General features: G+C 47.6%; 1 protein-coding gene across 1 annotated transcript; it reads left to right on the top strand.

The window, feature by feature from the left end:
- The first annotated feature begins 279 nt into the window (after nt 1–279).
- Nucleotides 280–11257, top strand: LOC121560373 (bone morphogenetic protein 4-like). The gene is made up of 3 exons (XM_041873374.2): nt 280–888; nt 7422–7771; nt 8494–11257. Exons 2-3 carry the CDS (start codon nt 7429–7431, stop codon nt 9576–9578), a joined length of 1428 nt encoding a protein of 475 aa, XP_041729308.2. The 5' UTR covers nt 280–888; nt 7422–7428; the 3' UTR covers nt 9579–11257.
- The last annotated feature ends 890 nt before the right edge of the window (nt 11258–12147 follow it).

Raw genomic sequence — 12147 nt, 5'->3', positions numbered from 1 at the left:
AGTAATGATGGAAAATAATTAGCCAGTCCACCCTGACCTTATCTCTAACAGTGTAACAGTGTGTGTGTGTGTGTGTGTGTGTGTGTGTGTGTGTGTGTGTGTGTGTGTGTGTGTGTGTGTGTGTGTTTGTGTTTGATGGTATTGGGGGTGGTCTAACTTAATGACATCACGATCAGGGAGGATCCAAATGGCCAGGAAAGTCAATTAGAGTTAAACTGAGTTTACCAGCTGGACTCTCTGTATAGCATAAGAGAGAGAGAGAGGGAGAGAGAGAGAGAGGGAGAGGAAAAGGGAAAAAGGGGAGGAGAGACTAAAAGAGAATGAGAGACAGAGAAAGAGAGGAAGGGAAAGAGACACATTTAGGAAGTTGGGGACAAGAGGGTATTTTTGCTGGTTACAGAAAACTCTCCAGACTAATTGTTCTTGTGCCGGTCCATACAGTAGATATATTGCGTATCTATTTTTCTCTCTGTGTCTGAGTAGAGGTGGAAGTGTAGGCGACAGAGAGCGGGAGTTGCCTGTTTGAAGAGGTCAGGCAGGCAGGGGAAAGCCGGTGGATATTTGTTAAGAGGCCGCTTATCTGAAACTGACAACAGGATGAGAGGGTGAGTGAGGGGGGAGAGCCCAGCAGTACAGGGAGAAAACCATGGAGAGTTCAGCGTCCTCATCCACAGCCCACTCACAGAGGAGACACAGACACAGGCTAACCTGAGAGAGAGAAACAGAGATAGAGAGAAAGAAAGAGGGGGAAGGAAAGACAGAGGAAGTGAGGTAAAGAGTCTACTTTGTCCATTCTGTCCAACGGAGCGGGAGCGAGAGACGACGGTTCGTAACACTGGAGCTCAAAGATAAACCATGGACTCTGCACACCTCCTACCACACCTGGACGTGAGTACTGCACACTCACACACATACCTAAACACACACACTCTCTCTCACACACACAAACACACACATATACTGTACATGTATGCCAAGCCAACTCTGCCTGGCCACAGGAACTTCATTGCTCAAACCATTTGCCACTCTAGGGAAAACAAACACATGCTCACACGCACGCAGATGCTGGCATGCTGTGTTGCTCTCAATCAAACGCTTGTAAGCGAAGGTCCAAGAATAATGTGACTATTATGTTTTTAGAAGACATAACGTAACTTACTTCTCTGCAGGAGTGTAAAGGCATTCATTATTCTTCAGTGTTAATGGTAAACACAGCTTTCATGTGAACCAGTGCTGTTTTTGTCTTTTCCACCTCAGTCTGTGTCGACAGGACGTGTGAAGTCTTTGAGCTGTCTGATGTGACGTGTCGTACATGTCACTTTTTCCACCAACGCTTCTGCAATGTTCTGCCTCAGCAAGCCTCCTGTTCACCAAAACACAGCCTCCTGCTGTCTGTCGCTTAACTCCCTGACTCTCAGACCATCTGAACTTAGCTCTGAAGAAAACGTGTGGATCACAGCGAGGAAAAGGGCATAGAAACTGAGGCATACAGTTGTGAATGTCCTAGTGAAAATAGATGGAGATATACAAGAGCTGAAAGCCTTCCAGTGACTTACAGTCCTGGTTGAAATAGATGGAGATAAAGTTGAACGTTTGATGTTCTGCAATGTATGTGCTAGTTAGACTCTTGTGAGAATGTACCTGGGAATGAAAGCCCTGGCAGTGGTGACTGCTATACTGAACATCATGTGTCTGGCTAATGTCTTTCCAAGGGTACAGGTAGCTAATGTTCTAAATCAAATCAAACGTTATTTGTCACATGCTTCGTAAACAACAGGTGTAGACTAACAGTAAAATGCTTACTTCCGGGTCATTTTCTAACAATGCAGAGTTAAAGATAAATATATATTTTAAAAAATATAATAGAAATAGTGACGAGGAATGAAACACAGTGAATAACGAATAACAATAACGAGTCAAAATAACATGCTATATACATGTAGTACCAGAACCGAGTGGATGTGCAGGGGGTACGAGGTAATTGAGGTTGCTATGTTCATACAGTATGGTAGGGGTAAAGTGACTGGGCAACAGGATAGATAATAGACCGTAGCAGCAGCGTATGTGGTGAGTGTGAAAGTGTGCGTGTGATAGTGTCAGTATGCATGTGTGCGCGTCTTATGTGTGTGTGGGCGTATGTAGTGTGTGTTGGGGTGTCAGTGTAAGTATGTGTGAGTGTGTGGGTCCAGTGTGTGAACAGTCAGTGCATGAGAGTTAGTGCAAAAAAGGGTAAATGCAGCTAGTCCGGGTAGCCATTTGATGAGCTATTTAGCAGTCTTCTTTAGCAGTCTTATGGCTTGGGGGTAGAAGCTGTTCAAGGTCCTGTTGGTTCCAGACTGGTACCGCTTGCCATGCGGTAGCAGAGAAAACAGCCTATGGCTTGGGGGGCTGGAGTCTTTGACAATTTGTTGGGCCTTCCACTGACACCGCCTGGTATAGAGGTGCTGGATGGCAGGGAGCTAGGCCCCATTGATGTACTGGGCCGTACTCACCACCCTCTGTAGGGCCTTGCGATTGGGTGCCTCGATGGTTGCAGTTTCTGGCGATGTTGTGAATTTGTTGGTTGGTTCCCCAGTAGCCAGAAAGTGTCTGGTCTACTCTACTTCTCCTTAAGGAGCCTTATCATCTGCTGTCATCTCAACCCTGGTAGGAGACAGACACTGCATTCTCCTCCAAGTGTGTGTGTGTGTGTGTGTGTGTGTGTGTGTGTGTGTGTGTGTGTGTGTGTGTGTGTGTGTGTGTGTGTGTGTGTGTGTGTGTGTGTGTGTGTGTGTGTGTGTGTGTGTGTGTGTGTGTGTGTGTGTGTGTGTGTGTGTGTGCGCATGCGTGCATGTCCAAGCATATTAATTTTTTTGCGATTGTACGGTGTGTGTGTGTGTGTGTGTGTGTGTGTATGATGCATGTGCAGCGCTATGCATGAAAACATTATAATTGATTGGCTTTTGTCCATCATATGCATTCACATACACGCACAACACACATATCTGTTCCTCTTGGCATGTACGAGTTTGCACTCTACCTGCGTTGTGCATACTTGTGGAGCTGTGCATTGTGGGCAGTAATTACCATAAAGGTTTGTTGAGGAAGGTGAGAGGCGGGCTGAAGTCTGGGCTGCCCGTGTCATTAGCCTCTTAATCGCCCCAGCTGGGATAAATTATAATACACTCTAATAAAACCACACTGCAGGCTACCTGGAATATTATTCTAATGATTTAATCTGTCATGCTTAGAGCAATGTCGCCACAGACATTTTTCACTCTTACCTCCTAGGTTCAGCCTCATACATTAAATCATAGAGCAGTGAATGCAGTAGTCATTAGAGAGCTCCGGCGTGTGTTAGCGGTGTATAGAGAGGTGTGAGGAACATTCCAGATGCATTAGGTGTAGGTGTGTAGGTTTCAGGTGATTATGAGAATGTTCCACAGAGATGCTGGTTGAGCAAGTTAGAAAAAACAACGTTCTTGGGATGTGTGTTTGTGAGCTTGCACATGTTTGTGTGTGTAAGTATACCATTTCCAGGACATACAGTAATTATGACATGGGCAGAAAGTCTATGTGTCTATGTGTTTGTTAGAGGGCAAGAGAGAGGGAGGGAGGGAGAGGGAGAGAAGGAATCTGGGAAAAGAAACACGGGAAGAACAACAGGAAAGGAAAGTGGAGGGACCAGGCGTAACACGAAGACAGCGGCTGCGGATAAATCAGCCGGCTGCGGTGACACTGGGCCCTCTCGCCCGGCAACACTCAGCAGCACTCTTCCGCAAAAACACCATTCATTTAGAGGGCTTAGGAAAAAGACAGAGAAACGAAGACAGGGAGAAAAAGAAAGAGAGAGAGAGACATGTAGATAAAGAAGAATGGAGAGACAGGGAACACGGGGGGTGGTGGGGGGGGCAGAGGAAAGAGATATGGAGAAGGACAAGGGGTGATAGAGAGACAGAGTATATATCTGTATATCTCCCCTTCTCTCTCTTTAACTCTCTCTCTATCACCCCTTGTCCTTCTCCATATCTGTCTTTCCTCTGCCCCCCAGAGAAGATATACAGAGAATAGAGGGGAAAGAAATGGAGAGAGTAAGAGGGATTGATGCAGAGACAAATTAAGGAGATAAAGAGGGACTAAGAAAACGAGAGACTGAAAGCGAGAGCGTAAAGAGACATAGAGAGAGGGAAAGAGGTACACTTATGTTGGTCTGTTTTGATCTGTGGGTTCAGAGGTCCAGAGGTCCAGAGGTCCAGAGGTCCAGAGGTCCAGAGAGCAGACTGCCCTGCCTGATTACCGCCCATCTCTCGACTGCGTACGCCTGGGGTCACTCTACCGTCTGCTCCGGGTCAGACACCATCTAATATGTCTGAGAGCACCCCCTCTCCCCCCCACCCCCTCTCCCCACCTCAACCCTCACCTCCCCCGGAAGACTTGATTAGTCCCATTTCAGCGGAGGGAGAGGGGGGGGTGGAGGGAAAGCAAACGCAGGGATGTCACCGTCCAGGATGAATGGAGAGGGGGGCGAGTCGACGGAGAGGATGAATGGAGAGGGGGGCGGGTCGACTGAGAGGATGGCAGATAATGAGGCCAAATGGAGTTTAGGAGCTTTTCTCCCAGTTTAGATTAGCTGGAGAAACACAGGGAGATGGGTGGATGTACTCTAGATGGATGTAGGGCAGGGTGTCCTCTGCCTCCCCCCAACCCCCACCCTCACCCCCTCCCCCTTCTGCAACTAACCTTTGAACCTTCATTAAGGGGGGGGTGTCCTTAATCTAGTTTACGTGCCATGGGACGCCATGGGAAAGGCTGTACAGTTGTGGCTCTCTAATCTCTAATCGTACTCTAATTGTCCTGTAGCGTTGCCTCAAGTGGAGAGGCATGGGGTGGAGAGATATTACTTTGGGTGGGGCTGCCTGAGTTAATGGGTAGGGAACAGAGTCCCACGCTCACATCTTATTTACCAAGGGTATTACTGTGTCTGTTCTCTCTCTCTCTATAGCACTATACACTATAGCACGATTAGCTGTCATTATGGCGTTGTTATGTGTTCGTTGTGCCATAAACGCCTCAGTTATCTCGCTGTGTCGGACTTAATCGATTCTCAGCTCAGTACAGAGATGAGATAGGGATAATCAGGGAGAGATAAGTGCAGAATAAGAGAGTGCTTCGCTAGTCTGTAGGGAAAAATAGGATGTTGAGATCTATTTTGTTTAAATTCATTGAGATGTATATTTTCTTCTTAGAATAATGATGACATCTATAATTTATTTAGTTGTAGGAAGTAGGATGGTGGGACAACAGACAGGTTGAGAGAAGAGAAGTCATGGCCCAGCCCAGGTCTCAGTCTCTACATGAGCCTCCTAGCTTTGAATGCTTTGAACCAAATCTAGAGTCAGCTTTCCCTCCCCCAATCCCAACGCCAAACTGACTTTCTAGTTAAGTGTCCAGGGACAACTTCATCCTACTTTGAACAATAGACAAGTCAGACACCCTACCCTGACCCCTGACCCCTGACCTCTAACTCCTGACTCCAGAGGGCACAAGACCATTAAGGCCTGTAGTTGATAATTAGTCACTCAATCATTAACACCTGTACTACAGAGACATGGGGTGGTAACCCGGTTGGCTGGGGTGGTAACCCGGTTGGCTGGGGTGGTAACCCGGTTGGCTGGGGTGGTAACCCGGTTGGCTGGGGTGTTAATGTAATGACCTCCAGCACTGGGCCTTTTCCCGCGCAGCAGACAGGCCAGTTAGCAACTTTGGTCTCAAGTATTTGGTTGAAGCTACTGTATAAGTCCATTCAGCAACTAAGCTCTGGAAAGTAAATCAGAGCAATAGAGATATAAAGTACAGTAGCTTCACTAGATATTATTCTCCATTAAAGTCAACTAGCTTTAGTTAATTGATGGTTTTTAGCAGTCCTACTATTAAGGTTCTCCTAAATCACACACGCACGCACGCACGCACGCACGTACACACACACACACACACACACACACACTGAATATATTCTCTGCTTAATCACTCTTATCCCCCGTGCTTGAATTTCCTAAAAGATGGGGCCTTGGCAACACATAGCAATAAATTAACAATAAGGAAAACAAAGTGGTGCTGTTTTTACAGCCATGTGTATCCAGCAAACAACTTCACGTGGACTCCAGCAGTACATTTCTTGATATCGCGCCAGCATTACTGCATAACAGCCTGACGAGCAGTGTGTGAATTACGTGAAGGGGCCTTTGGGGGGTCTCTAATTTAACCATTCTCCTATTTGTTTCAAATGCAACTTTGTACTGCTACAGTGGTAAATATGAAAATAAAATATTATTCCAAATGAAACGAACACCCCCACCTCTCTGTCATGGTTTAAGGCCAGTGACAGATGATTCAGGTTCTTTCAATCGCATTCATCTCTCTACTCCACCTGTCTGCCTCTCTATCTGTCTCTGTCTCTCTGCCTCGCTCTCTGTCTTGAGCTTTCGCTACCAAACTTGCAACATTGTACCGACTGGGTCCAGCCCACTAACGAACTTGCAACATTATCAACTTGGTCCAGCTCACAATTATTGTGAACTTACATAATTGTTTAAACTGGGCCCTCACAGTTTCCCGTGCCGATGAGCTCGGGACAAACATAGCTGTATTTACGTCCCGTATTTCTGCCCCTTTTCAGGTGTCTCGACTTTCTTTTGACAAAAAAGGTCAATTTGTCAGCAAGACGCATCAATTAATTCACAAGAGTGTAGTACTAATGACAATCGCCAAATGTCATAAAACGTTTTGATGTTTTGTAACAGATGTCTCTTTCCATTCATCAAATGGCAGATGCACAGTGCACTGTCTGGATGCTGGAATTATTTTGGAGAGGACGAACATGCGCAGGTAGCCCACTTTTTTAAGTCATTTGTTGGACAATCAGATGAAAAACATCATGACTGGTTGTGTTCAAGCCACATTAAAAGGTAATACACGTTTACTGTTAAAATACATGTCTTTACTATTAAAATACATGTCTTTACTATTAAAATACATGTCTTTACTATTAGGCCCATAAAATTTTTAGGAAGTAGGAAGTCGTGTAAAATAATAGAGACCTTTGAATGTCACTGTATAATTCACACTCTGCTGATGAGGAATTCGTCTGCTGGGGACTGGGAGAGGAGAAAACAAACTCATGATATATTGGTAGAAGTTTTTCTCATAGGATTTAAGTTGTGAATAGTGATATTTCAACCCCCCCACTCCAATTTACTGAAAAATACATTAAGCATATGGTATATGAATTTCAATGAACACGTGGGACTTTAAAGAGCACCACTTGAAGCGTCAAAAAGTGAAAGACTTAAGCGTTCCGTTTCCTCTCCTCCCTGAAATAAACCCTAACTTCACTCCTCTCCTCACCCTCTCCTCACCCACTCCTCCCCCTCTCCCTCATGTAGATCCACCATGTTCCCTGCTAACCTCTTGGTCCTGATGGTCCTGCTGCTACCTCAAGCCTCGTCTGGTCGCCAGGGCGGAGCCACCGAGCCCGATGGCAGTGTGTTGTCGTTGTCATCGTCATCACCAACCCCCCTGGACCCCAGCCTGTCCCAGACCATCCAGAACCTGCTGCTGAGCCGCCTGGGCCTGCAGTCCCACCCCAACCCCCGGCCAGGTGCCCCCATCCCCCAGTACATACTGGACCTCTACCGCTTCCACTCCCAGCAGTACCACCTAGTCCAGGATCCACACTTCAGCTACCCCAGCCAGCATGTCCAGGAGGCCAACACCGTACGCAGCTTCCACACAGGTACCATTACACATGGGGTCTGGGCCCATATCCCCAAAGCCTCTCAGAGTAGGAGTGCTGATCTAGGATTAGTTTGGCCTTTTAGATCATAATAAATAAGATCATATGGACAGATCCTAGATCAGCACTCCTAATCTGAGACACTTTGTGGATAGTTTGCAAAGCTGTTCTATCTTGTCCTGCCACTGTTTCATATCAGTTCCACAATATGTTTTAATGGACACTGTTCTACACATTCCATTTGTAGTTTCAGTCAGGGTTAGATGGCATTGATGGCGACAGGGCTGTGATACCCAGTCTCTTTCTGTTATGACTCCACCTTAGCAGTTAGTAGGCTCCAAATTCAGACCATCTATTTTCCATTTGATAACATGGATGTTTCCATAACACCCACAAGCTAACCAGCAACAAGTGGAGATCCTATGCTGATGCTAATGTGTGCAAAAAAAAGCTTATCTAACTGTTTATGGCACTGAATGTGTCTGACATTTAAAGTTAAGGGTCGACAGGTCAATTGACCTTGTATTTGACATTGGGAGATTACAATGTTTGATTTAGGAAATCCGACAAGAGAGACCTCCAAGGAACTGCAGAGGACATCAATTTTGTTTTAAAAATTGAACCTTCTTCTTTGAACTATCTTAACCTCTCTCTCTCTCTCTCTCTCTCTCTCTCTCTCTCTCTCTCTCTCTCTCTCTCTCTCCGTCCCTCCTCTCTCGCAGAGTCTACCAGTCCCTCACTCCCCCTTGAAAAGAGGCAGACCACCGCGAGCAACAGCAGGGTCCCCATCTCCTTCAACGTGTCCTCCATCCCCCAGGATGAGCGTGTGGTGTCTGCAGAGCTGCGTTTCTTCCGGGGTGGTGGGGTCAGCCTGGGCCCCGGGGCCCACAGGGTCAGCCTGTTCCTTTCTGGAGGCCCTGGGGACTCTGAGTCTGAGCCCACTCTGCTGGAGTCACGGCTCCTCACAGGGGCCCCCAGCACCAAGCCAGCTGTGTCCTGGGAGGCATTCAGCCTCAGCACCGAACTCTTCCTGGGGGCCCACGCTCGGACTGGCAGCCTGTCCTTCCTCATAGAGGTGACCCCTCTGGGTAACACCACCCTCCTCACCCCCCCTGACCATGATGCTCTACCACTCTCCACTGGGGAGGAAGGGCGCAGAGAGGGACACCTGAGGGTGCGCAGATCTCTGGGACAGGACGAACACAGCTGGGCACGAGAGAGACCCCTGCTGGTTACTTACAGCCATGATGGGCGCGGGGAGGCACTAGCCGCCCATGGCCGGAGAACCTCCGGCACTGCCCAGAGGATGAGGGGGAGGAAGGGGGCCAGAGAAAGGGGCAGGAGTAGCAGCAGGGACCGGGGAAGGGACAGAAACAAGGACAGGGAGAGGGACAGGGACCGGAGCGCCAGTCCTGGCTGGGGCGGTAGCTGGAACGAGGGTGGAAGAGTGAAGCGTAATGGCGGCCGCGCAGCGAAACTGAAGCGTCTGTCCCGCGCCCGCTGCCGCCGCCACCCGCTCTACGTGGACTTCAAAGACGTGGGCTGGAACAAGTGGATTGTGGCGCCTAGCGGCTACGACGCCTTCTTCTGCCTGGGAGAGTGCCGCTTCCCGCTGGCCGACCACATGAACTCATCCAGCCACGCCATGGTGCAGACGCTGGTGAACTCGGTGAACGGAGCCGTGCCGCGGGCCTGCTGTGTGCCCACCGCCCTCAGCCCCATTGCCATGCTCTACCTGGACCCGCAGGACCGCGTGGTCCTCAAAAACTACCAGGACATGGTGGTGGAGGGCTGTGGATGCCGGTAACGGGAAACAAAAGAGAGGGAGGGAGGAGAGAGATGGAAGGAGAGATTGATGACGTAGGGACAGAGGACAAGGACAGAACCCAGACCAGCAGGACCATGTGAGACAAGAGTACCTGGACCTTGTGGTGGAGGGATGAAAATACTAGTAGCAGGAGGAGGGGGGAGCGAGAGGAATGTAGAACCCAATCCAACAGGACCAAGTGGTTTCTAAGAAGTACATGGTGTTGGAGGGTCACAGCGGTCAGTAGTGGATATAAAGAGAGGACACGAAAGAGAGCGGGAGAGAGAGAGAGGAAAAACAGAGACAGAGGAGCCCCCTTAGAACATACAGTGCAGTGCTTCAGAAGGACCACACGGTGAGAGAATAAAGAGAAAAGAGAGGGAGAGAAAAACGAAGCAGTCTTCCACATCCCAGTAGGAGTAGAGGAGGCTGCTTACAGAAGACGAGAGGGAAGACAGGAGTAGAGAAGAAGAGACTCCCATTAGCCCCACCTCTTCTCCTTCTACAGCACTCCACTCGCTGACAGCCCTGTGCTTGTTCAATGCTCACTCGCCAGCCCCTATGTGTCTGTAATGTGTCTGTATTTGTGTCTCTCCGTGCTCAGTGTGTCGCTCACCTCCTCATTCCAACATCAATCTGTAAAGGAGATGCACTCAATCAGTAGAGTGGAAGACCAAGGGGACTGGCAAGAGATTAAGATATCAGTGCCAGAGTATACTATCTGTACAGTGGACATACTATCAAGAGTGGCTTATAGTACATAGTAAGCTGTCATATGGCCCATATGAGGAGGATGAAACATATATACCCTTTGCATCAGTGACACCATCCTCAAACTAACTCAGCTATCATATCTGGGCCAGCGGTCAGCTACTGATCTCTCATCAAGAGAGACGTTGACGGACACTCCTCGTAGACTGAATAGATATGGATTTCTCAGACAGACAGACAAATTGTCCGCACGAAGCTTCCCCGTCACGAGATATTTAAAACCACAACAATAATACAGAGGAATTATTATGCTATTGTTTGAATGTACTGCTATCATTATTATTTAAAGATAACTTTTTTTGTACATTTCCATTGCAGAGATGAAGAAAATTCAGAAAATTCAAAGAAATTCCATTAAATGGTCAATCTAACTTAAAAGTCACATTATGTATTTAAATAGCAACCGCATATGGTATATTTAACCTTGAAAATATTTAAGATATCTGCTCTCTACAAAGCCACATTTACAGTACCGTAATACACCTATAACTGGAGCCTGCAGTCCTTATAGTAGCAAGTTATGGTGGCTTTTAGTGTACTACACATGCAAACACAGTGTGTCGTAATGGTGCAGTCATAAGCTCAATAAATACCACATCTCAAGGCTCTGTGTATTGTATTCTACTGAATCGTGTAACAAGAACACAATGTCATCATCAACACAGATGTCTTTGCTAGCAGTGTGCATGTTTTAAAAAAGAACGGCTAATGTTAAAGCAGTTGATTTCCAGTACCTTTTGGACAAGGGCTTTGCAGGTGTTTTCCTGTTATGAGTTGAGTATGTTGAGTATCTTTCCAGTGTTTTGCTTTTCCCTCTATTTAAATGGAAGCATTTAAACAACAGTCTGTAAAATGTTTGACATTGTCTGAAGATGTGGTGATACCTGTAATAAACAGACCAAGCAGCACCTCTGTCACATGATTGTGTTTTTAAAATCAACCACATTTCCTTGTTCCTCCTCTGCTAGTGTTCCGAGGACATATTGCTCTGAGTCTATGCACAATGACAAGGGGAGAAGAGGAGGACTGTCAAATCCTCCCATTGGTCAGAATCTCTTTCAATCACAAATTGCCTCATCGATTGACAATTGAGTCAAGGAAGGAAGTCAGTGCTCCCTTGGTGAACCCAGAACAAACCAGATTTGGCTGTAGGCCTAGAGTACCTATATAGTCCCACTAAGACACACTGGCCTGGGATAGAAGGGCATGAGGAGAAGGCTATACATGGGGCAGATCCACATCTCTTACAGGCAAAACCACTGCACCACCTTATCAATTCACACCTGGCCTATGATGCAGCCCACATGTGTTTCTGATCCCCAGATGTTACGCAGAGAGCTACTGCGCCTCTGAGCTTACAGCAGTCAGTGTGCTCAGCCACGGGTCATTCCTCACGTCGTGAATGTGGGGGTCAAACCAACTCAACAGATTTCTTGACCCCGCATTCCTGTGTGTTGAAAGAAACTACCCCCCAATCTCTCCTCCAGATGGATCGGCTCACTGATTGTGAAGTATTGGGAGGTGAACAGTGTGAAACCGACAGCCGCTTTGCTCCATCCTAGGGAGGGGTGACCCTCCTCCCCTCCTGTCGGAGGCTGGATGTGGCCCAGAGCTCGCCGGCTACAGCTGGAGCTGTCCAGATTCTTCTTACATATCGCCTCTCACCAGCTGTCAACAGCAGCACACTGCCACTGGGGCTCCTGTGTGTATGAGTGTGTGTGTGTGTGTGTGTGTGTGTTCGTGCATCTGTCTGTCTGCGTGCGTGCGAGAGAGCATTCATGTGTTTGGGTGTGTGTGT

This window comes from Coregonus clupeaformis, chromosome 5 (genome assembly GCF_020615455.1).
Source record: "Coregonus clupeaformis isolate EN_2021a chromosome 5, ASM2061545v1, whole genome shotgun sequence".
NCBI classification, from domain to species: Eukaryota; Metazoa; Chordata; class Actinopteri; order Salmoniformes; family Salmonidae; genus Coregonus; species Coregonus clupeaformis.
Note: the sequence above shows the minus strand (reverse complement) of the source record. Positions and strands in the feature narration are given on the sequence as shown.